This window comes from Lynx canadensis, chromosome B3 (genome assembly GCF_007474595.2).
Source record: "Lynx canadensis isolate LIC74 chromosome B3, mLynCan4.pri.v2, whole genome shotgun sequence".
Lineage (NCBI taxonomy): Eukaryota > Metazoa > Chordata > Mammalia > Carnivora > Felidae > Lynx > Lynx canadensis.
In genome coordinates, this window is record NC_044308.2 from 112,361,597 (window position 1) to 112,386,384 (window position 24,788).

General features: G+C 38.0%; 1 protein-coding gene across 14 annotated transcripts in view; it reads left to right on the forward strand.

Moving 5' to 3' along the window:
- Positions 1-16,053: 16,053 nt before the first annotated feature.
- Positions 16,054-24,788, forward strand: part of GPHN (gephyrin) — a 628,070-nt gene continuing 619,335 nt past the window's right edge. For all 14 annotated transcript variants that reach the window (XM_030319344.1, XM_030319345.1, XM_030319348.1 and 11 more), the window contains exon 1: positions 16,054-16,187. In XM_030319344.1, the coding sequence (XP_030175204.1) occupies positions 16,124-16,187 (64 nt within the window). In that variant the 5' untranslated portion in view covers positions 16,054-16,123. The remainder of the gene's footprint in view (positions 16,188-24,788) is intronic.

Consider the following 24,788-nt stretch of genomic DNA (forward strand, 5'->3'; position numbering starts at 1 on the left):
CAGAAGTAAGGGGTTGGGAAACACAGCTGCATCTGAGATAAAACTCAGGAGGGAGGTGCTACCTGGGGCTTGGTCACAGACAGCGTAAAAGCAGGGAGTGAATGGAAGCTGAGGACAAAGGACTGGTGCGCGATTGCTGGTCGGGGAGAGCACAGAGTTCGATACTAGAGACTGGGTAGCTGGGTGATGCCATTTTCACTGTTCCCATGCATGCGCATACGCACCTACGAGCACCACAACACTCCATCCCGGTAGGCTAGCAACGCCATCTAGTGGAGAATGGAGATGTTACACTAAGCCCTGCCCAACTGGGCCAATCTCACTCTTCAGGAACACAAATCCGCTTGCTTAGCTTAAGGGCTATAAAGCTCTTCATAGTTTGACTTCTAGGGGAAAATGAAGTAATTTCAATCATATTTCAGTGTGTTCACTGGTCCATCTGTTTAATTTTCTTTTTTTTCTCTTTTTTGTTTCTTTTCTTTTTCTTGAATACAGAAGGAGAAAAAATTTATTTTTATTTTCAATTTTTATTAAAAATATTTTTATTTGTTTTTTTCCACTATATGTTTTACATTTTTGTGAATTTTTCAAATTCTATTTTACTTCCATAATTTCAGTTTTAAAAAATTGTTTATTTAATTTATTTTTTAATTTACATCCAAGTTAGTTACCATATAGTGCAACAATGATTTCAGGAGTAGATTCCTTAATGCCCCTTACCCATTTAGCCCATCCGCCCTCCCACAACCCTTCCGGTAACCCTCTGTTTGTTCTCCATATTTAAGAGTCTCTTATGTTAGGTCCCCCTCCCTGTTTTCATATTATTTATGTTTTCCTTCCCATATGTTCATCTGTTTTGTATCTTAAAGTCCTCATATGAGTGAAGTCATATGATATTTGTGTTTCTCTGACTAATTTCGCTTAGCATAATATGTCTAGCTCCATCCACATAGTTGCAAAAGATTTCAAGATGGAAAGATTTCATTCCTTTTGTCCATCATTTCATTTTATTCTATTTCATTGTATTCATTTTTTTTCAAATTTTCAAACGTTTTCCTTCCCCCTGCTTTTTTCACCTTTTTTTTTTTTTTTTTGGTTTTCAACAACAAGACCAAAACACACCTACAATCTAGCATCATTTATTTGATTTGTGTGTGTGTGTGTTGTTTTTAATTTTTTAATTTTAATTTTTGTTACTGTATTAATTCCTTTTCTTCCTTCAAAATGACAAAATGAAGGAATTCACCCCAAAAGAAAGAGGAGGAAGAAATGACAGCCAGGGACTTAATCAACACAGATACCAGCAAGATGTCTGAATGAGAATTTAGAATCACAATAATAAGAATACTAGCTGGGGTTGACAATAGATTAGAATCCCTTTCTGCAGAGATAAAAGAAGTAAAAGCTAGTCAGCATGAAATAAGAAATGCTACAACTGAACTGCAATGTCGAAAGGATGCCATGGCAGATGCTAAGGATGGATAAGGTAGAGCAGCAAATCAGCAATATAGAGGACAAACTTGTGAAGAATAATGAAGCAGAAAAAAAGAGGGAGACTAAGCCAAAAGAGCACGATTGAAGAATTAGAGGAATCAGTGACTCATTAGAAAGGAAGAACATCAGAATCATAGGAGTCCCAGAAGATGAAGAGAAAGAAAAAAAGTTAGAAGTGTTCTGTGAGCAAATCATAGCAGAAAACTTTCCTAACCTGGGGAAAGACACAGACATCAAAATCCAGGAAGCACAGAGGACTCCCATAAGATTCAAAAAACTGACCATCAACAAAGCATATGATAGTCAAATTCATAAAATACTCAGACAAGGAAAGAATCATGAAAGCAGCAAGGGAAAAAGAGTCCTTAACCTACAAGGGAAGACAGATCAGGTTTGCAGCAGACCTATGCACAGAAACTTTGCAGGCCAGAAGGGAGTGGCAGGATATATTCAATGTGCTGAAGTGGAAAAATATGCAGCCAAGAATCTTTATCCAGCAAGGCTGTCATTCAAAATAGAAGGAGAGATAAAGAGTTCCCCAGACAAACAAAAACTAAAGGCATTCCTGACAACTAAACCAGTCCTGCAAGAAATTTTAAGGGGGACTCTCTCTGAGGGTAGAAAAAAATGAAGAAAAAAAGAAAAAAGGCCAAAAGCAACAAAGACTAGAAAGGGCCAGGGAACACCACCAGAAACTCTAATTCTACAAGCAACATAACGGCAATAAATTTATATTTTTCAGTACTCTCTCTAAACATCAGTGGACTCAATGCTCCAATCAAAAGACATAGGGTAACAGAATAGATAAGAACAAGATCAATCTATATGCTGTTTACAAGAGACCCACTTTAGACCTAAAGGCACCTTCAGATTTAAAGTAAGGGGATGGAGAACCATTTATCATGCTAATGGTCGACAAAAGAAAACTGGGGTAGCCATACTTATATCAGACAATCTAGACTTTAAAATAAAGACTGTATCAAGAGAAGAAAAATGGCATTATATCATAAAGTGTCTTTCCACCAAGAAGACTTAACAATTGTAAACATTTATGTGCCAAGTGTAAAAGCACCCAAATATATAAATCAATTAATTACAAACATAAGGAAACTCATTGATAATAATACCTTAAGAGTAGGGGACTTCAACATCCCACTTACAACAATGAATAGATCATCGAAACAGAAAACCAACAAGGAAACAATGGCTTTGAATGACACACTGGACCGGATGGACTTAACAGATATATTCAGAACATTTCATCCTAAAGCAGCAGAATACACATTCTTCTCCAGCACACATGGAATGTTTCTAGAACAGATCACATACTGGGACACAAAAAAGCCCTCAACATGTACAAAAAGATCGAGATCATACCATGCATATTTTCAGACCACAACGCTATGAAACTCGAAATCAACCACAAGAAAAAATGTGGGAAGATAACAAATACCTGGAGACTAAAGAACATCTTACCAAATAATGAATGGGCTAACCAAGAAGTTAAAGAGGAAATTGAAAAGTACATGGAAGCCAATGAAAATGATAACAATACAACACAAAACCTCTGTGATGCAGCAAAGGCAATCACAAGAGGGAAGTATATAGCAATCCAGGCCTTCCTAAAGAAAGAAGAAAGGTCTCAGATACACAACATAATCTTACACCTAAAAAAGCTGGAAAAAGAACAGCAAATAAAACCCAAAAACAGCAGAAGACTGGAAATAATAAAGATTAGAGTAGAAATCAATGCTATCAAAACAAAAAAAAAAAAAATCCCCAAACAAACAAACAAACAAGAACAAAAACAAAAGAACAGATCAGTGAAACCAGAAGCTGGTTCTTTGAAAGAATTAACAAAATTGATAAACCACTAGCCGGTTTGATCAAAAAGGAAAAAGGAAAGAACCCAAATAAATAAAATCAAGAATGAAAGAGGAGAGATCACAACCAACACAGCAGAAATACAAACAATAATAAGAGAATATTATGAACAATTATACGCCAATAAAATGGGCAATATGGAAGAAATAGACAAATTCCTAGAAACATATACACTACCAAAAACTGAAATAGGAAGACATACAAAATTTGAACAGACCCATAACCAGTAAAGAACTCAAATTAGTAGTCAAAAATCTCCCAAAAAAACAAGAGTCCAGGGCCAGATGACTTTCCAGGGGAATTCTACCAAACATTTAAGGAAGAGTTAACACCTATTCTCTTGACGTTGTTACAAAACATAGAAATGGAAGGAAAACTTCCAAACTCTTTCTCTGAAGCCAGCATTACCTTGATTCCAAAACCAGACAAAAACCCCACTAAAAAAGGAGAACTATAGACCAATTTCCCTGATGAACATGGATGCGAAAATCCTCAACAATATATTAGCCAAACGGATCCAACAATACATTTAAAAAAAATTATTCACCACGACCAAGTGGGATTTATACCTGGGATGCAGGGCTGATTCAATATACACAAAAGAATCAATGTGATTCATCACATCAATAAAAGAAAGGACGAGAACCATATGATCCTCTCAATAGATGCAGAGAAAGCATTTGACAAAATACAGCATCCTTTCTTGATAAAAACCTTCAAGAAAGTAGGGACAGAAGGATCATACCTTGAGATCATAAAAGCCATATATGAAAGACCCAATGCTAATACCCTCAATGGGGAAAAATTGAGAGCTTTCCCCCTAAGGTCAGGAACAAGACAGGAATGTCCACTCTCACCACTGTTATTTGACATAGTATCGGAAGTAGCCTCAGCAATCAGACAACACAAAGAAATAAAAGGCATCCAAATTAGCAAGGAGGTCAAACTTTCACTTGTTGCAGATGACATGATACTCTATATGGAAAACCGAAAAGATTCCACCAAAAAACTGCTAGAACTTATCCATGAATTCAGCAAAGTTGCAGGATATAAAATCAATGCACAGAAATTGGTTGCATTCCTATACACCAACAATGAAGCAACAGAAAGAGAAATCAAGGAATCGATCTCATTTACAATTGCACCCAAAACCATAAAATACCTAGGAATAAATCTAACCAAAGAGGTGAAAAATCTATACACTGAAAACTATAGAAAGCTTATGAAAGAAACTGAAGAGGACACAAAAAAATGGAAAAAGATTCCATGGTCCTGGATAGGAAGAACAAATATTGTTAAAATGTCAATACTACCCAAAGCAATCTACATATTCAATGTAATACCTATCAAATAACACCATCATTCTCCACAGAACTAGAACAAACAATCCTAAAATTTGTATGGAACCAGAAAAGACCTTGAATAGCCAGCGCAATCTTGAAGAAGAAAACCAAAGCTGGAAGCATCATAATCCCACACTTCAAGCTGTATTACAAAGCTGTAATCATTAAGAGAGTATGGTACTGGCACAGGAACAGACAAATCAATGGAACAGAATAGAGAACCCAGAAATGGACCCACAAACATATAGCCAACTAATGTTTGACAAAGCAGGAAAGAATGTCCAATGGAATAAAGACAATCTCTTCAGCAAGTGGTGCTGGGAAAACTGGATAGCGACATGCAGGAGAATGAACCTGGACAACTTTCTTATACCATACAAAAAAATAAACTCAAAATGGATGAAAGACCTAAATGTAAGACAGGAAGCCATCAAAATCCTCGAAGAGAAAGCAGGCAAAAACCTCTTTGATCTTGGCCGCAGCAACTTCTTACTCAACACATCTCCAGAGGCAAGGGAAACAAAAGCAAAAATGAACTACTGGGACCTCATCAAAATAAAAAGTTTCTGCACAACGAAGGAAACAATCAGCAAAACTAAAAGGCAACCGACAGAATGGGAAAAGATATTTGCAAATGACATATCAGATAAAGGGTTAGTATCCAAAATGTATAAAGAACTTATGAAACTCAACACCCAAAAAACAAATAATCCAGTGAAGAAATGGGCAAAAGAAATGAATAGACACTTCTTCAAAGAAGACATCTAGATGGACGAAAGACACATGAAAAAATGCTCAACATCACTCATCATCAGGGAAAAACAAATCAAAACCACAATGAGATACCACTTCACACCTGTCAGGATGGCTAACATTAACAATTCAGGCAACAATAGATGTTGGCAAGGATGCGGAGAAAGAGGATCTCTTTTGCACCACTGGTGGGAATGCAAACTGGTGCAGCCACTCTGGAAAACAGTATGGAGGTTCCTCAAAAAATTAAAAATAGAACTACCCTATGATCCAGCAATTGCACAACTAGGTATTTATCCAAGGGATACAAGTATGCTGTTTTGAAGGGGCACATGCACCCCCATGTTTATAGCCGCACTATCAACAATAGCCAAAGTATGGAAAGAGCCCAAATGTCCATCGATGGATGAATGGATAAAGATGTAGTATACATACATACATATATATATATATGTATATACACACAAATATATGTATACACACACACACACACACACACACACACACACACACACAATGGAGTATTACTCGGCAATCAAAAAGAAAGAAATCTTGCCATTTGCAACTACATGGATGGAACTAGAGAGTATTATGCTAAGCGAAATTAGTCAGAGAAAGACAAATATCCTATGACTTCACTCATATGAGGATTTTAAGACGAAGAACAGATGAACTCAAGGGAAGGGAAGCAAAAATAATATAAAAATAGGGAGGGGGACAAAACAAGAGACTCTTAAATATGGAGAACACACAGAGTGCTATTGGAGGGATTATGGGAGGAGGGGATAGGCTAAGTGGATGAGGGGCATTAAGGAATCTACTCCTGAAATCATTGTTGCACTATATGCTAACTAACTTGGATGTACATTTAAAAAATAAATTTAAAATAAATTTAATATTAATATTAAAAAAACCCAATTCACTGGACCCCTCCGTTAGACAATTAAGTCATGATCTTTCAAAGATAGGGCAAGAGCATCTGTATTTTTTTAAATTTTTATTTATTTTTTTATTTAAATATGAAATTTATTGTCAAATTGGTTTCCATACAACACCCAGTGCTCATCCCAACAGGTGCCCCCTCAATGCCCATTACCCATCCTCCCCTCCCTCCCACCCCCCACCCCCAGAGCATCTGTATTTTTTAAAAGTTCCTTTGGAAATTCTTATGCGAAACTGGGTTTGAGAATCACTGTTCCAGGTCTTCTTGCCTTTATCATAACATTTAATGAATTATATTGGAAGTGTTTGTTTCTCCAACTATCTCTCTCTCTCACCAGATTGTGAACTCTTTGAGGTGCAGGACTATGTCTTGTTTATCTTTTCATTTTGACCACCTAACACAGTACCTGAGAGTAGATAGAAGCTCAGATATTGCATAATGCCTCAGACAGTTAATTGTAAAGTCCCAGGTCTCTTGATACCTTGTCTTGTGTCATTTTGGATCATACTGCTGTCCAAGATCTTCAGATCTTTTGTTTACTCTAAGTGGTCATTAATTTCCAGAATCCTGTCAATAGGGAGAAAGTTTATTTGTTACAAAACATTTCTTAGTCTGTAGGAATCCCTTGTTATATTCTGGTATGAGCAAAGTAAGCCGTCCGATTAAAAATTTTCTTTCCCCCAAGGTTAATTTAAATCTGTAAAGGTGTATTTAAAAATGTAATTTTGGGGGCACCTGGGTGGCTCAGTCAGGTAAGCGTCCAACTTTGGCTGAGGTCATGACACATGACATGATCATGATCTCATGGTTTGTGAATTTGAGCCCTGTTTTCAGGCTCTGTGCTGACTGTGGGGAGCCTGACTGAGATTTTCTCTCTCACTCTCTCTGCCCCTCTCCCAGTTGCTCTCTCTTTCTTTCAAAATAAGTAAATAAACTTTAAAAAAAATTTAATTTTAGATTTGAAAATGTTTATATGTAATCACAGAATTTGGGTATTAGAAGGAACTTTAAATGAGTATGATGTGCCTTCATTTTATAGAAGAGGAAACTGGAGTTCAGCTTTGTTCAAAGAGTGTCCAAAGTCCCACAGTTAATTGGGGATGTTAACAGTTAGGATAGTTACCAGAGCTCAGGTTTTCTTAGTACCAGTTCATATTCCAATCTAATTCATATCTTTCCTCTCTTGACCACATAAATAACAGGTTCGGCAGCCCAGAGATAGTTTCATGTTCTCCCAACTGAGTAAAATGAATATGTAATCCATATTCTGTTTCAAGAAAGCCACCTCTGTACTTATCTAGTCCTTGTATGCTTCAGCAGTCCTGAGAGACTTTCCAAGTCAATTAGATTAGACAGAGCAATGAGAGCTAAAGTCAAGAATATAAAATCTGACTGTACACTGACTACTTAAATAAGTAATTTAATTTCAGGGTCTTAGATTCCCAATTTTAAAATTGGATTAAAAGAGCACCATTCAAATGTTTTAAAAATCATATGCACATTTTTTGTTTGGCATTCAATAGGTTTAGATGAGTATCTGACCTTTCCCCCTTTTTTCTTCATTAACTAAGGCATGAAATAAACTAGTTGTTGGGAAAGATTTATCCCTTCTTACACAATGAATCATTTGCCATCACCAAAGTATCAAAACTGTATGTTTACTATCAGTCACACTTACCACCTTTCCTTCAAATCCGCCAAATTTTTCAGTTTCTTCAAAACACAAAACGGAAATATCAAAGCCTTTTATCTTACTTTGTAAAACTTCACATTGGACTCTGATTTGCACTTCTATGGCAGTACAAAGTTATCATTTGGGTTGGCTGGATATTTGTGAGTATCTGCATTTTGATAAATCCAGAATATAGATCTTACCTTTGTAGGTACAAATTTATTTGGTCAACTTACCCAACAGATCAGCAGCTCATCCAAACTCCTCAAACTCCCAAGAGAATCACTGATAAATGGAATCAATTTAAATTACAATGATGGCTATACCTTCCAAGGTGGTTGGAATATGCCTATATTTAGGGCATTCCCATTTAAGAATTAAGTTATTAGGGAAACTGAATTAGCAATCAGAAAGTATTGATGGAATTGAAACATTATTACAGTTTTATGTACACTCATAATATTTCAGTTATGTTTCTCTGAGAATAAAACCTCTGATTCTTGACTGTACTTGGGAGATACTTCTCAGTTTTAACCTCAGCTGAGGAAAACTTTGTCCTGTTAGTAATACATTTACAAACCATAATGTTGGATAGTACTATTTTTGTAGCTTATTTATTTTACCTTGACTTTTGAACTATTCAGGGAATATTTGCTAACATTTCACTTCCAAAAGTTGCCTTTTTGCAATGACCACAAAGTGATTAGAAATGCTTGTTACACTTCTTTCCTAAATGAAATAAGGCCAACAACAGGATGATACTTTCGTCTTTAGTCTAGAATTGCAATCATCAAAAGGACATGTGGCAGTATGCAAGCATATTGCCTTACACTTTTAGATCCAGGTAGAAAATCCAGCTTTAGTATGGTCTATGGTCACTTGACCATGGTCACCTTGTGTGGTGTCTTCTTTTATAGGCAGAGGTTTCTGAAATCTGTCACATGCCAAGGCAAATTTCTAACAGCCCCTCTGGCACATTGGGAAGGGCTTGTATTGTTCACAATTCAAAGTCTCTATTACTTCATATGTTCTGTATTTAATCATCAAATATTAGGAGTTGTAAAAGAACAAGTTTCTATGTTGGAAAAGGATACTTGCTCTGTAACCAATCAATCCCACAGCAGGAGATCCACAGAAAGATAAATGTGAAATGTAATTACTATATGGTAAAAATGAGTGGTCATCAGCTCTACTTCCTTCACATATTCACTTATGCTTTATAACATTTCAAACTTTAAGAATCATTTTAAGCCAAAACACTGTTTAAATATTCCTATATATCACATTTCCTCCAATTATTAGTCAATCTAGGATAGAATGAGGTTATTTAGGCTAACAAAATAATTTTCTTTCTTTTTAAAAATAATTTTCTTATTAAATGTGGTATATATATATATATATATACAATGGAGTATTACTCAGCAATCAAAAAGAATGAAATCTTGCCACTTGCAACTACGTGGATGGAACTGGAGGGTATTATGCTGAGACTAGTCAGTCAGAGAAAGACAAAAATCACATGACTTCACTCATATGAGGACGTTAAGAGACAAAACAGATGAACATAAGGGAAGGGAAACAAAAATAATATAAAAACAGGGAGGGGGACAAAGCAAAAGAGACTCATAAATATGGAGAACAAACTGAGGGTTGCTGGAGGGGATGTTGGAGGGGGGATGGGCTAAATGGGTAAGGGGCATTAAGGAATCTACTGAAATCATTGCCTCACTATATGCTAACTAATTTGGATGTAAATTTTAAAAAATAAAAAATTAAGTTAAATCACAAAGTTAAAAATAATAACAATTTTCTTATTGTATATTGCTTTTATAGAGACAAATATATTTACCTAGAATAGCTGGGCTTTAAGCTAAGTTTGATATCATGGAAACCAATTAATAATAATAATTTAGGAAAAGCATGATGTTTTCATTTTTTTAAAAGTATAAAACTTAAACTCAAACCATGTCAGTTTTCAAGCTTCAGACTATTTTTTCTTGGCTTGTGTATACTGAATCCTAAAACCTGAAGGCCTTATAGACAGAGTGCTTTTGAGAAATCAAGTAGTTTCTAGGAACCTAATGTTACTTTTTGATTTAACAATCTCTCTTTCCTTTCTCTTACCTGATAATTCCTTCTTCTTCTTCTAGCAAATATTGTCCTCCTCTTCTATGGTCTACCCTTTATTTGAATTAAGGAAGGAGAAAAACCAGTGTTTTCTTTAGAAATTTTACTTTTCCCCTCCTTGCTTCCTTCTTTTATAGATAAGTAGACATAAATAAGTGATGATTGTGTGTAAGTTGTCATGACATACCAGGAAAAGCTTCTCTATCTTCTGAATGATAACAGGAGATAATGTGGGTGGTATTAAACATACAAATTAGTGTCCTCAGAAAAGAATAAAATCTGTAGTAATGGTGGAGAGAGATAGGAGTCTGTAAGAAGAGTTGAACTAACTGTGAACCTATCGAGGCACTAGCCTTACCTATGGTACCTTGATCCCCCCTCCCTTGGTCTTAGCCATTTGGTAGGGGTCAGCTGATCCTCATCCTCTGGGTGAGTACATAACTGAGGCCTAACCAATAGGGTTAACTTGCCTTAGTGTAAGTACTTTGGGGGTGGGGATATGACCTAGTTCTATGGTTCTCAAGATTTTTGGTTTCAGGACCCCTTTACACCCTTAAAAATTATTGAGGACTCCAAAGAACTTTTAAGTAGGTTACATGTATAAATATTTACCATATTAAAATAATTTTTAAATATAGAAATATACAAACACATTTCATTAGCTGTCAGGGTGATGATATCATTGCATATCATGTAGCCTCTGGAAAAATTCCACTGTATCTAAAGAGAAAATGAGAGTGGAAAGACAAATAATGCCTTAGTATTAAGTATGAAAATCTTTTTGACCTTAAAGACCCTCCAAAAGGGTCCTGGGTTCTCCAGGTGTCCCCAGACAAACTTGATAACTACCGATCTAAATTATTGCTTACAAAAGACAATACCAATTTTGCCACTATGTAGGAAGAGCCAATATGAGAAGTAAGTCAACAAAGGAGAAAGCATAGCTGAAAGATGGCATTTTTATGACATGGTTTCAGATTCTGACTGTAGCCAACCCTGAAGCTATATACATGTATGGAATTCATAACTGCATGAGCCTTTTGACTTAAACTAGGATCAGTCACTTGTAGCCAAAATGTTCTTATACATTTGGAGTAAAAAAAATACGAAAGACCTAGGCACAAAATTATTCAAGCAGAAATCTGGGCAGCAGAAATACAATATCAAAAGCCCAAGGAAAAGTTCTAATTTGTTTTTATAAACATGGCAGACATTGGAAAACAGTGTCCTAATTGTTCTTGAATAAGCACCATCAAACTCCATGGACACAGTTGTCCATGGACATGATAAATGGCTCAGATTCACTTCCCTAAAAAATAACAAAGGCATCAAAAAAAGCAAAATGTCAATTTCATTAGTAGGAGTGTATAAACTTATCTTACCTGACTTTGGAAAATTCTAACTAGAATTTTTGTACTGTGTTGAATAGTTTCCTCCCAATTTCACATCCACCCAGAATCTCACAATGTGACCTATTTGGAAATAGGGTCTTTGCAGATGTAATTTGTTAAGTTGGGGTCATACTGGATGATAGTGGGCCCTAAATCAATGACTGATATCCTTACAATAAGGGCAAGTGAAAATACATATAGGCAAGAAAGCCATGGTGGCAAAGACTGGAATGATGCAGCTACAAGCCAAGGAATGCCAAGGACTGCCAGCAACCACTAGAAGCTAGAAAGAGGCAGGGAAGAATTTTTGTTTTTAAATAGTATTTATTTATTTTTGAAAGAGAGAGTGAGCAGACGAGGGGCAGAGAGAGAGGGGGACAGAGGATCTCAAGTGGGCTCTGTGCTGACAGCAGAGAAGCCCGATGTGGGGCTCGAACTCACGAATTGTGAGATCACCACCTGAGCCGAAGTCAGACACTCAACTGACTGAGGCACCCAGGCGCCCCCCTTTTTTTGTTATAGAAGCATATTTATTGATATGGAAAGATAATCACACTATACAGTTAGAGAAAAACCAATCAGGAGAGAGAATGGCTTTGCTTTGATTTTAACTTCTGGGCTCCAGAACTTTAAGAAAATAAATTTCTATTGTTTTAAGCCACCCAGTTCATGGTACTTAGTTATGACATCCTAACTTAGGAACTAATACACTGCCTAACTCAGCCCGTCTAAAATTCATCTTGACTATAATCAAGCATCCTTTGGGGAAAATAATAGGTTAAAATCAACCAGAGTTTCACCTTGTACCAATTTTTGTTGTTGCTGTGCTAAATACACATAACAAAATTTACTATTTTAATCATTTTAAAATGTGCAATTCAATGGCATTAAAAAAATTTAATTATGTTGCACCCATTTTTAAGTGACTGGTTTTTTTTTTTAAATGTTTCTTTATTTTTGACAGAGACAGAGACAGAATGCGAGTGGGTTAGGGGCAGAGAGAGAAGGGAGACACAGAAGCAGAAGCAGGCTCTAGGCTCCGAGCTGTCAGCACAGAGCCTGACACGGGGCTCGAACCCACGAGCTGCGAGATCATGACCTGAGCCAAAATCGGACGCCCAACTGACTGAGCCACCCAGGTGCCCCTAACTGACTGTCATTAGCCTATCAGGAAAGAGGGAAGAATCAAATAAGCCTTACAGGGAGAATAATCCATTGCCAAATTTGTTCTTTCTCACATCTAACATCAATGAGAGTATGACCCCAGAAAAGCCAGTAAGCTTTTGCCTTATACTGAAATTGTAATTAACCATAGGAAAACTCAAGTACCAGGAGGGCTAAGTGTAAACACACTTTAAGTGTTACACTAAATGGAAACACAACTTTTATTCATTTAGTAACTCATTTGTCTTTCATCTTCAAAATGAAAATCATTATGAAAGTCAGATGCTTATCTTTTGTTAATTTTTAGTAAATGTAAACCCCTGTTGTTTTCATTACTAAAACCTTAATAGAGGCAGTGAATCCTTGGGACCTTCTAATTCTTTAGGTACAAACTTTTTTTCACTTTTTGTTTCCCCTTTCCCCTCAGTATATTCCTGAGACATCTGTCAAAATTTGGAAATGCTACTCTCTTCTTACCAGAAAAATTTTTTGTTATAACGCTTGTTTCCAGGGTGAACTTTGAAGAAATGCCATACTATACAGCAAGAGTAAAAAAGCATGTGCATACTGCAATATTCATTCAATAAGCAGCAGTAAAAGAAAAGTCACATTAGGGACACCTGAGTAAGGATGTCTGTCAGTTAAGCCTCGGACCTCGACTCAGGACAAGATCTCGCGGTTCACGGGTTCAAGACCTGTGTCGGGCTCTGTGCTCACAGCTGGGACCCTGAAGCCTGCTTTGGATTCTATGTCTCCCTCCCTCTCTGACCCCTTCCCTGCTTGCGCTCTGCCTCTCTCTCAAAAATAAACATTGCAGGGTGCCCCAGTGGCTCAGTCGGTAGAGCATCTGACTTCGGCTCAGGTCATGAACACATGGTTTGTGGGTTGGAGCCCTGTGTTGGGCTCTGTGCTGACAGCTCAGAACCTGGAGTCTGCTTTGGATTCTCTCTCCCTCTCTCTCTGCCCCTCCTCCGCTTACACTCTGCCTCTCTCTCTCTTTCTCTCAAAAATAAATAAAGATAAAAAAAAAACATTAAAAAAGTCACATTAGACAGTAAAGTCAGTGAGTTCTTCCTGTGCAAATTTTGTTACAGTTTGCTAAATTTAGCAGAGATGAATACACTTGAGGAAAATTGTTGGAAGACAAGCACATATTATAGTTGTCCAATTTAGTTCTATTAATACTAGTTTTTTTCAGCAATTTTAGTAGTTTCAGCAAACAAACCTCCATATGTTAGGGTTAATTAAATTTTAATGAATTTCACCCTTATTACTTTTGTAGATACAGGCAGTCCCTTGTTTTCTGTTACTTACTGTGAAAGGAAAATACCAGTTTCTTTCCACAGATAATTATAGAATATTCTAAGTTGAGAGGGTGCTTATTTAATCTGCAACCTTAAAAACCCCAAACTTAGTTTAAGGTCATAGAACCTATTAGTAGGCAGGGTTAGAATTTCTCTAAAAATTCAAGACATTTTACAACTATTTCAAATTTGAGGGAGCAGTGGGGAATAAAGATTGCAAAGGCAAAAGATTGCAATATAGACTGCAAAGGCAGCAACATAACCAACCATTTTCTTGGAGGTATTTTCACATATATCTCACTTGAAACTAGTTTAGAATCTGTTGGCCACCAGGCTCTATGGTGATAGATTATTAAAGTGGCTTTATGATCTGCCTTCCATTTTTTATCTACCATAAAAAATACTAGCAATGCACATACTCAAAAGAAATTTTACTATTTTATCCCACCTCAGTTTCATCCATCATCTACTTTGTATTCCCATTATTTAAAATGAAATACAAAACAATATGAATCTTCAGTTAGAGGATAAGTCCATGTTTCAATGGCACAATAAAAAAACATAACCATCAAATTGAGATTTTAATTGCGTACAAACGTTTATACATTTTTGACAATTTGCTTTTCATTCTTACGCTCCCCAAGTTTTTTATCATGGCTGAGAACATTAGGAAAAAAAAATATGTGTATTATTTTAATTCCCAAATTGAAAAGGCTAGAAAACAACAAGAAGCCAAGGTGAAATTGCCAAAGGTGATTAATAATACATTTATGAAAGGTACATGAAAATAAGTGACAACAAAAACTATTTTTATGGTAATCTCACATCCTACAAATGATGAAATGAAACTCAATTGTCACGGCCTGGCTTCTACTTCCAATCTTTCGGTCGTGGTTCAGGGGCGAGGAACACGTTGTTCTCATTCTCTGAGATTGGTGCTTTTCATCTAAAAGCAGAGACCGTGGTGGTGATGGAGCGTAAGGCCACGAAACCACGGGACACCGGCAGGAAGAAAAGCCAGGTATCCCCATTCAGGATGCTCTGCTTCGCTTGTGAGGACCGTCCTGTGGGTACACACTTGGAAATGGGATCCTAAAGCAGAGAAGAAATGGAAATCCTCCGGCAGGGCGAGGCGACTGACGAAGCAAGCGGGAAGGTGAGGCGGGACAGGATAACTCCTTCACTACGGCGGGCTCTCGGTTTCAGTGGCCACCGTTCTGCCACCCACGTAGCTTTCTAAGCCACTTGCAGGTTTCCTGGCGCTTTCATGGGGTCGAGCGGCTGCACGAAGAAGCCCCGTATGCTGAGTCCTTTCCTCCTCCCCTTGGGAGAGCGGCTCCGCGGCCCGGAGAGCTGGCCCGCGGCTAACGACGACGCGCTGGCTCGGCAGGGGATTGCTTCTGTCTGGGGCTCGGCTGAGGCGGCGTTCGCGTCCCGCGCGCACCCGCTCCGCGTTCTCCAGCCAATCCGCCGCTACTCGCGCGCCCAGGAGCGTTCCTCCGTCCTTCTCGGGCTGGGCCGCCTCCTTCCCGCTCCCAGTACTCTGCAACCCGAGCTCTCACACCTCCCCTCACTCTCCACGAGTTCCACGCCTCGCGGTGTAGCTCCGCCCCTGTCCCCGAGTCCGCCCCCGCAACCCTCCGAGCGTGTGCACTCCTTTCCCTTCACTCTCCTGCTATCTAGCCGGTCTCGGTCTCGCTCTCCGCAGAGCGGTCTGGGTCTCAGCGGCCTCGTCGGACGCCTCCGCGCGCTCTCCCCCTGCGGCCCGCCCCCCGACCCCTCTACCGCAGCTAGCCTCCTCCGACCTGGACGCGGAGTCGCGCGCTCAGACTCCGCCCCCCCCACCGCGGACTCGCGCACTCCCGGCCGGGCCTCTCCCCCGCGCAGGCCGCGGAGCGCCCGGCCGCCTCCCCCTCCTTGCCCGGTCGCCGCGAGCTCCCCGGGCGCTCTCGCTCTCGCGCTCTCCGAGGCGAGCGCGCTCCCGGCCCGCGCGCTCCGGGCTCCGGCTTCTCCCGGCTCCTGTCAGTGCGGTGACTGCGCTGGGAAACATGGCGACCGAGGGAATGATCCTCACTAACCACGACCATCAAATCCGTGTCGGAGTCCTCACAGGTAACCGGGGGAGGAGGTCCGGGACCGTCGCGGCCGCTGTCCCCGACTAGTCTCAGGCTTCTCGTCTGTGGTGACTCTTCTCTGCGGCCTCGGGAGGAGGGAAGACTGAGGAGGGGGACGGGGGGGCGCGTTTTACAACCGCTGAGAGCCGCCGGAGGTTGGGGTGTTCCCGCGGGCCCCCCAGGAACTGGGGCCGGCCCGTGGGATATCAGGCCCCAGTGCCTTCGCAGCCGAAGTCCCTGGCCCCCGGGGACTGAGGGGCTGGTGCGGCGGGCGCTGCGGGGCTCCTTGCTGCCGGTGCAGGCGGCGGGATCCCGGCTCCGCAGCTTGAAGCACGCCGCTCTGACTGGCCGGCGCGCTTCCTCCGCCAGTGCTCGTCTTAGAGAGGGGGGATTCCCGTTTCCACCCCCTCCCTCCCCTCCCCCCTCCGCTGGCGGCCCCGCGCTGCTGTAGCTGTGCTTGCCCCGGGCACCGGCCGGACACCACACTGGGGAATATCAGGCGAAACTCTGCTCTGCCTCAGGCTACCCGTCGCCAGTCGGGCATCCCCTCAACCACCCGTGGGACACCCCTTGTTTGTCCCGAGAGGTGGGGGATCGCTTGCACCCAGACCTCGGAAAGTGTCTGCATTCCGCCTTCCCCAGCAAAGGGCCCTCTCTCTGCCCGCCTCTTGGTTTTCTTAGAGGGACGGGCTGCACCCTGCGGCCGGGGCTTTTTATTTGAGAGGGTAGGATTCCCCGACTTGGGCTTCTCTGTCCCCCTCCTTTCTGGGAACCCCCCTCTCCGGTTGGTCCCAAGGCTTGTGAGCAGCGCACTTTTCCTGGGTCTCGTTTCCCTCCCTCGCAGAAGCTGTGTGTGCTCTGCATGTCTGATTCCGTTGCGTTGTATTTGGGTAATATCCCTCAGTTCGGCGGTAGGCAGTTGCTGCAGGGCATGACTTCCGAGATGAATAGCAAGCCAATTTGTTGGGGGTTCTGCTGTGGTTCTGTAATTGGCAAGGTTTGTGTGTAATTCAGTGGCGAAGTGGGGGTTAAAGAACTATATTTGGAATCTGAGGGCTTAGTTTAGAGTGAAGGAAATCCAAGGCACACTTGCTGTGATTTTGGAAAAAGAAGAGATGTAGACGGGAATCCTTGTGTCTCCCTAGTCCCCCGCCCCTCACTTCTTATTTTTTTTTCTCTTGTCAAATTCTGACAGGTTGAGACGGTGCTCGAGAAGGGACTAAATTGAATGAGACTTGCTTTTATTAGGTAGAAAAAAAAATCTCTATCGGTAGATATTGAGTGCTAAGCTTATTTGGCTGCTGAGTTTTATGAAAAGGAGATATCCGTGGCACCCCTTCCTCTCTTTTAAGTAAAAGGGTTGCCTTGCCGAGGTATTCTTTCCAGATGTTAATGGTGGTTTGTTGAATTTTCCTAATGGAAAGCCCCTGGGATAGAGAAACTAGTGTAAGCCAGTTGCAGGGAAGGGACCCCCTCCCCCCCCCCGCCCAAAGCAGATGATGCGCTGTTCTCTTCTTTTGGTGCTGAAACTGTTGCCTTGTGTGAAGATTCAGTTGTATCAGAATTCTTAGAGTTGACACTGCTGATTTTCAAAGAATCTAATCACGGGTGTAAAAATGTACAGCCTCTATCAGCCTTCAACTTGCTCTTTACAGTCCAGCCGGTTTTGAAAAATGATAGAGTAGTAAGAGTGAAGCTTAATAGAATCCAAAGTATTTCAGCTGTCCATGGAAACGAAAGGTCAAAGCTGTTTTCAAGTTAAACCATAGCGTTTAAAAAAAAACATTTTTTGTCGTTGTTAATTTAAGCTTTCCCTAATAGTTTTATTTAGTGAATCTTCTTACCTGGGTAAAGTGACACAGTAGATAGGTGTACAGAATGCTTTGAAAGATAACAGCCCTTATCTCTATCCCTACAGTACAATAGGGATAATATTGGTATGGAAACAACTAAAGAAACAATGTGTGTAATTATTGTGCTGCTATTTAAATAAATTACGGTGTGTTTGAGGGCTAAGTGTAAAAGGAATTCCATTCCCAGATGAATTAGGAGCAAATGTGACTATCTGAAGGGAGAATTTGGTTCATTTACTAAAGGTAAGAAGAAACTGGCATTTCAAAGGGGAGTTGAAAGTCAGTGGCAACCTTATAAATGAATATATTGTGAGGATGAGGTTCTTGAGCAGAATAAAAATGAAATGCAAGGACCTTGAAAAGCTTAGGTGGAATAGGTAGGTGGCACAGGCAAGATGTCAAGGAGAAAACTTTGGCAGTGGAATTAACAGTAATCTGGAGAAGCTGTCTCATGAAAATGAGGTACAGTAGTTTAGGGGGAAAAGTCTAGGGTCAAGAATAAGGATATAGCTGAAGGAACGAAAAAGAAGTTTCAGAATTGGAAGAAATGGTAATGGAGGACAATAGTATGTGATGATAAAATGGACATGTGAAGTCAGAAATAACTTATGTTTTTACTTGAAAAGTTATAGTCAACTTCGACAGAGCCTGGAAACAGAAGAATCAGAGGAAAGAACACCAGTTCTCAGTCTGCAAATAGAGGATGTTTATTACAGACAGCTTAAAATTTGTGGTCTTGATATTCCATGTGATTTTGTGCAAGAAAAACCCTACAAAAATGAAGCTATGTTGTGTGATTTTGTGTCTTATATAACTTAAAGTTTCGCAGTTTTACTGTGTAAAAGTTTTCTTTATTGAACTTAGTACTATGACTTCATACTTAAGAAAATTGAATTAAGAGGCCTCACTTAAAATTGTGATTTTATGGGTTATAATTTGTGGCTCTCTTGAAGGCGGAGAGCGTGTTTTAGAAAATATCTTCTACGTGCTTCATGATAATGATGTTAAGTATTTTTATCTATTTTTAAGAGGTGATTGAAAGTATTGTCTACCTATGCACACATTTTACAATGTGTTTATATTTTGGTGAAATTGTGTTGTCATTTCTCAAGTCTTTAATTGACTTTCATTGTGACATTTTTTTATTATCTGTTGAAAAATCATATGTATACTTTGAAACTTCTCATCCTCTGTATTTTTTTTAGTCTTCATCTTGGCTATAAATTTTGCAAATAGATGTAGTATGCAGTCTGTTGAAATTTTCATCAAATATTAGAATTTTGAAACAGTGGTAGGAAAATATTTAGCAGAGGCATTTCTTTTTGCTTAATGGTCTTGAATCATTTTGGACTTGAAAATTAGATTATAATAATTAGTGTGACATGGCTGTTTTAGTTATGCTAATTATCAGGAAAATGGGAACATTTAGGTACATAAAAATTGGTTAGGTTATCACGGAAACATTTTAGGTTTATAGCAGACTCATTATATATTAATGTGTCACTTTTCACCTACTTTTTTCTATTTCTAAATAAACTCTTTATCCAGGGAGCACACTAGTTCTCTAACTGTTAAAGCTTCACAGAAACATCAGGAAACTAATGAATGCATGCATTTATATAATATAGAGAATGAGAATAGGGATCTGTAATCAGTAGAAGATATTAGAACAAATATAAGACTAGATAATAGAGATTAAAAACTAATTGTAAAGTAGAACACCAAATATATTACGTATAGGCAGTATTTTAGTCATTCATAAATAAAGTCATTCAAAATATTTAACAGATTCTAAACCGAGGAGATTATAATCATGTAAGTCTAGAATTGTTGAGGCATTTATTTTATTTCATTCCTCAAGTTTATCCTTGTACATTTTCTGAAAAGCTTATTTATTGATGTTTACATATCTTTGTTTTGAGAATAGGTGTTGTCATTAACTAGGCAAAGTAGTATTGCAAACCAAACTTAAATTCTACCGAATGGAATTTTGTGTTCAGGCAAACATACCAATATTGATCTGTATGACCACTGTTAAAAAGAATCCTATTCCTCAAACTAGGTCATTCTTTCACGAATTTTTGGTTGAAATCAACGTATTAGAGAATTAAATGTTTAGCTAAAGTAGGAAATCATTAATTTCTAATGAATATACTATCATCACTGGCTAACAGCCTTATAAGCTAGCAGTACCTATGTTGTTATATATTAAGAGTTTTAACTATATTAAAATCATGTATGACTATTTGACATTAACTGAGGTGTGGAGAATCAGCAGTATGTTGCTGGGGAAGAAACAATAAGAGTCTAATTTTATTCTTACTGGTGATACATTCGTATTTAAGGTGAATAAAGTACTTTGTGAAACACTCAGTAAAATAGATAAAACTTATACTTTCCTCCTGTAAATAGGATTGAAGAACAAGGGAACATATTTGGAATTTGAGCTGTTAAAAAAAAAGAGATCCTAAAAAAGAAGCAATGAAACCACAAGAGATTTTTTTCCTTCACATCTGGGCAGAGAGGATAAATACCACAGAAGAAGAAAAGATTATTTAACCTGCTCAAAAGTATTTGGGACTGTAGTTAGTATGGATAGCATGCAGTCTTGCTTAATTTTTGAGCAACCACCCCAAAAGCAAAAGTCTAATGAAGTATCTTCATGTAGAAGTTGTATCCAGGTTGTTCAATGAATTCATAAGTGAATTTGTGTTCAATATATTAATTGTAATTAAACTTTCTTAAATTTTATAATTAAACAACCCGATTATTTTTACAGTTTTTCCAGTAAGTATGCATTTTGAAAGAATGGAATTAAACTTACTATATGCTTTAAAAAAAATTCCTAATTTGAAAAATAAGGGGGCAAGGAAATGAGATGTGGTAAAAAGGGGCATTATACAATTTGTGTCCTGCTTTTCATATTGGGTACATGATATTGTGTCAAGGGATACTCTAAGGATTCTAAGTCTGAGAATCAATTTTAGTCTTACTAAGTCTTAGTATCAATTTTACTTGACAATGTATAATTTAAACCGCTTTAAGTATGTGTAAATTAGGAACAGAATGTAGAATTCACATGAATTGTTAAGAGAAAATTAGAAACTTCAAAGAAATTTCAAGTAAACCCATTTTACAGCTCCAGACCTCATCAATCTTCTCTGTTATTGGTCCTTTGACACCAAAAATTTAAGGAGCACTGGGTCATGGGAAGAACACTAGAAGACTGGCTTTCTAATGCTAGATTGGCCAGTAAAGTTTTGTAATATTACTTAACTCTTAGCTTTTCTTACCACTAACCAGAAGGAGTCATTCTTTAAGATCACTTTAAACTCTCATGGCAATGTTTCTATACTTTAGCATCTTGAACAACTGGAAAGAGAAATATAGGATATCAGACTTAGTTAATATTTTTTGTCTCCATAATGAAAATCATGATGGGAGGGGTTAGAAAAATGCAAGAGAATAAGAAACGGAAGAAAAGATAAAATTTCAGAGGTTAAGTCCTGTCAGTATAAACTGAAGGAAAAATATTTAGATTTTTTTTCATTTGGAAATTTTTGTGTTGGGGCACCTGGGTGGCTCAGTTGGTTGAACTTCAGACTCTTGATTTCTGCCACATGTCATGATCAATCTCATGACTTGTGAGATTGAGCCCCACGTTGTAGGACTCTGCTGATAGTGTGGAGCCTGCTTGGTTTTCTCTCTCTTCCTCTCTCTCTGCCTCTCCCCCTCTCATGCTCTGTCTCTCTCAAAGTAAATAAACATTGAAAAATTTTTGTGACATTGATAATCCTCTGTTATCAGTAGTTTCAGTCTTATACTTAATTTCAGACTTAGCTCAAGCATTACTTCCTCAACAAAATCCTAGAAATTATTCTCTACAATGATGTCTTTGTTTTCCTGCAGTATTTATAAATGTTGTCTATACCCTGTAATCATGTGTATGTGGGAGGCTACAAGGTATAGTTTTAAAAAAAGACAAAAGTACTTTAGAGTCAAACAAACTTAGATTTCAGACCCAGATTTGGTCTTTATTTTGGGAAGTCATTTAATCTCTCTGAATTTCAGTTTCCTTCTCCAAAATGAGGATGGCAGTACTTATTTCACAGTTGTAATAACTGAGATAATGTATGTGAAAATGCCTATCATATATCTAACTTGGAGTGTATATTTAATAATCTTCCTTTTCTCATCATATGTTGCTTTGATGCAGTTTGGTAATGTCTTCATGTATAAACATCTTAGTCAAAGTAGGTTTTAAAGTTCTTGAAACAGAAGATTGTGTGCTTTACGTCTTTTGTGTCCTTTTGTTGTAGCACCTATTAATGAAGTAATGGCATAGGAGATGTATAATAAAAAAAATTGGGTGGTGTGACATTATATAAATGGCTTAGGAAGTGGCTTAGGAATCAGCTACCCAAAAACACTTAGGTTAACCAGAACTTCACTGTTACTAGTAAGAAGACGGTTCAGGGGTTTAGTATTTTTCTATATATTGCTAGTAAGAGGATGATATTAATAATGTGTATTTGAAACATTTTTATACTATCAGGTTTGATATATTTGCTTCTTAGTTGATGGGCAAGTCTTATGAGGATGATTTTAGAGTAATTTTATAGTAATTTTTAAAAATGTCATCTTAAAAAATGAAAAATTTATAGGTTGAAGAAATTCTGAAAATGTTATTTTGAAGGTCAGTTCTGATGGTCAAAATAACATAAAATAGGAATCAAAAGTTCTATGTCTTCTATGACTTTGAAGACACTTAGCTGCATTTTACCTCTGTTTCCTTAGCTTTGAGTGGGGGTAATTATGCTTACTTAATAGAGTTAATGTGATGAACAAAGGAAATAATGTATTCAGTATTCAACATCTATGTGCTAGGGTCTGTGCTAAAGTGAGGGATACAATAGTGAATAAGACAAATACAGTCCTAGTCCTTTTGGAGCTTATATTTTAGCATTAATAGGAACACGCTATTTAGTCAACTTGGATATTGACAAATTCATGCTTCATTTATGTTGCATTTCAAGGAATAAAGTGCTTCTATATTTTCTTTTTGATGTAGATTACTTAAGTATAAACATCAAAACTTTTCGTGTAAAGCCACTTTTGACACAAATTTTTAAACCATTACATATTTCCTACTTTCTAACATAGAAGATATTGAACATAATTTATTTTTGTTCAATCAGGTTTAAGTAATTATAGCTAACAATTATCAGGCCTATATACATGGTATAAACATGTTCAATTTGTTCTAAGCATTTGGCACCTGTTATTTAATCCTTATGGCCTTTATAAGTTGCCCTTCACCTTCTAGTTTCTAATCTACTATACCCTTGGGAAGCACACAAACTACCTTGCTAAGAATTAAACATGGTAGCATATCCATTTAGACTTGCAGGTCTAAAGAATGATTGTTTTCACTTTTGGGTTGAGGGCATTAGAGAAGGAATGGTTATTACTATAAGACCAAAAGAAATTTACGTATTTCTTTGTACTTTGACATTTCAGGATCATGGCTAATTGTGTCTGCCTGATGCTGAAAATGTTAATAAAAATGCAGAAACTCATGAAAGGAAGAGACCACCTTGAGTGCTAAGTGGAAATGTACTGTTAAGTTCTTTTTTTTTTTTTTTTTTTTTTACAAACATTAAGAAAAAAGTATACTTAGAATTAATGATCTTTAAAGTCTAATTCAGGTTAAGAACTTTTGGATATCTTGGACACAAGAAATTGAATAGGGTAAATACTATTTTCAGACACAAAAAGGATGAAACATTAAAAATGTGATCACCTTTTCTCCCTTCCACTTAAGAGTCAATAGTGAATTTTGATCCTAATGCAAATTTAAAAAATTATGCTATGATAGCATTGATGTCTCCGTGATAGTAGTTACATTTGAATTTAGTTGCAAATGGGATAGCTTCTGAATACTTAGCATGTTGTTAATGAATTTTAAAAACTTATGGAGTATGTTTGTGTTATTGTAAAATATGTAACAGTACAGGAAGGTAAAGTGTAAAATTAAGCCCTACCACTCTACTTTCCCAGTCTCTTTCTCTCTAGTGTTAATCATTTTTAAGATTTTTAATTTTGGGGTGCCTGAGTGGCTCAGTTGGTTAAGCATCTGACTTCAGCTCAGGTCATGATCTCATGGTTCATGAGTTCAAGCCCCCCATGGGGATCTCTACTGTCAGTGCAGAGCCCGCTTCAGATCTTCTGTCTCCCCCTCTCTGCCCCTCCCCCACTCACTCACTCTCAAAAATAAACATTTAAAAATAAGAAAAAGATTTTTATTTTTGTTCTTCTGTATACAAGCATGTGTTTATTACATCACAGTTTGCAAATTGGCAGACCGATGGCCATAACTGACCAATACACATGATTCATTAGGCCCCGGCTGTGTTTTTACAAAAAGTGTGTTTCTAATATTTTAAAAATATATTTCATATAAACCCATATTTTTAACTTTTTAAGACTCAGCAACATGGCAACCTCTTTTTCATATGACAATAGTTGGTTAAGTGGTTGTCCCCTGGAAATAGAGCATGTGTTCTCCAGTTTCTCTCAATTCCCACTGAACCTATTTATATTCTTTACCTAGCTCTGTCATTTGAATTTGTGATCTTTGCTCATACATAGTATTCTGCACCTACCACCCTTTCCAGCATGTCTTGGACATGTTTTTGTATTAGTGACAATAATAATAGTTAACTTTTTTGAGAGCTTACCAAATG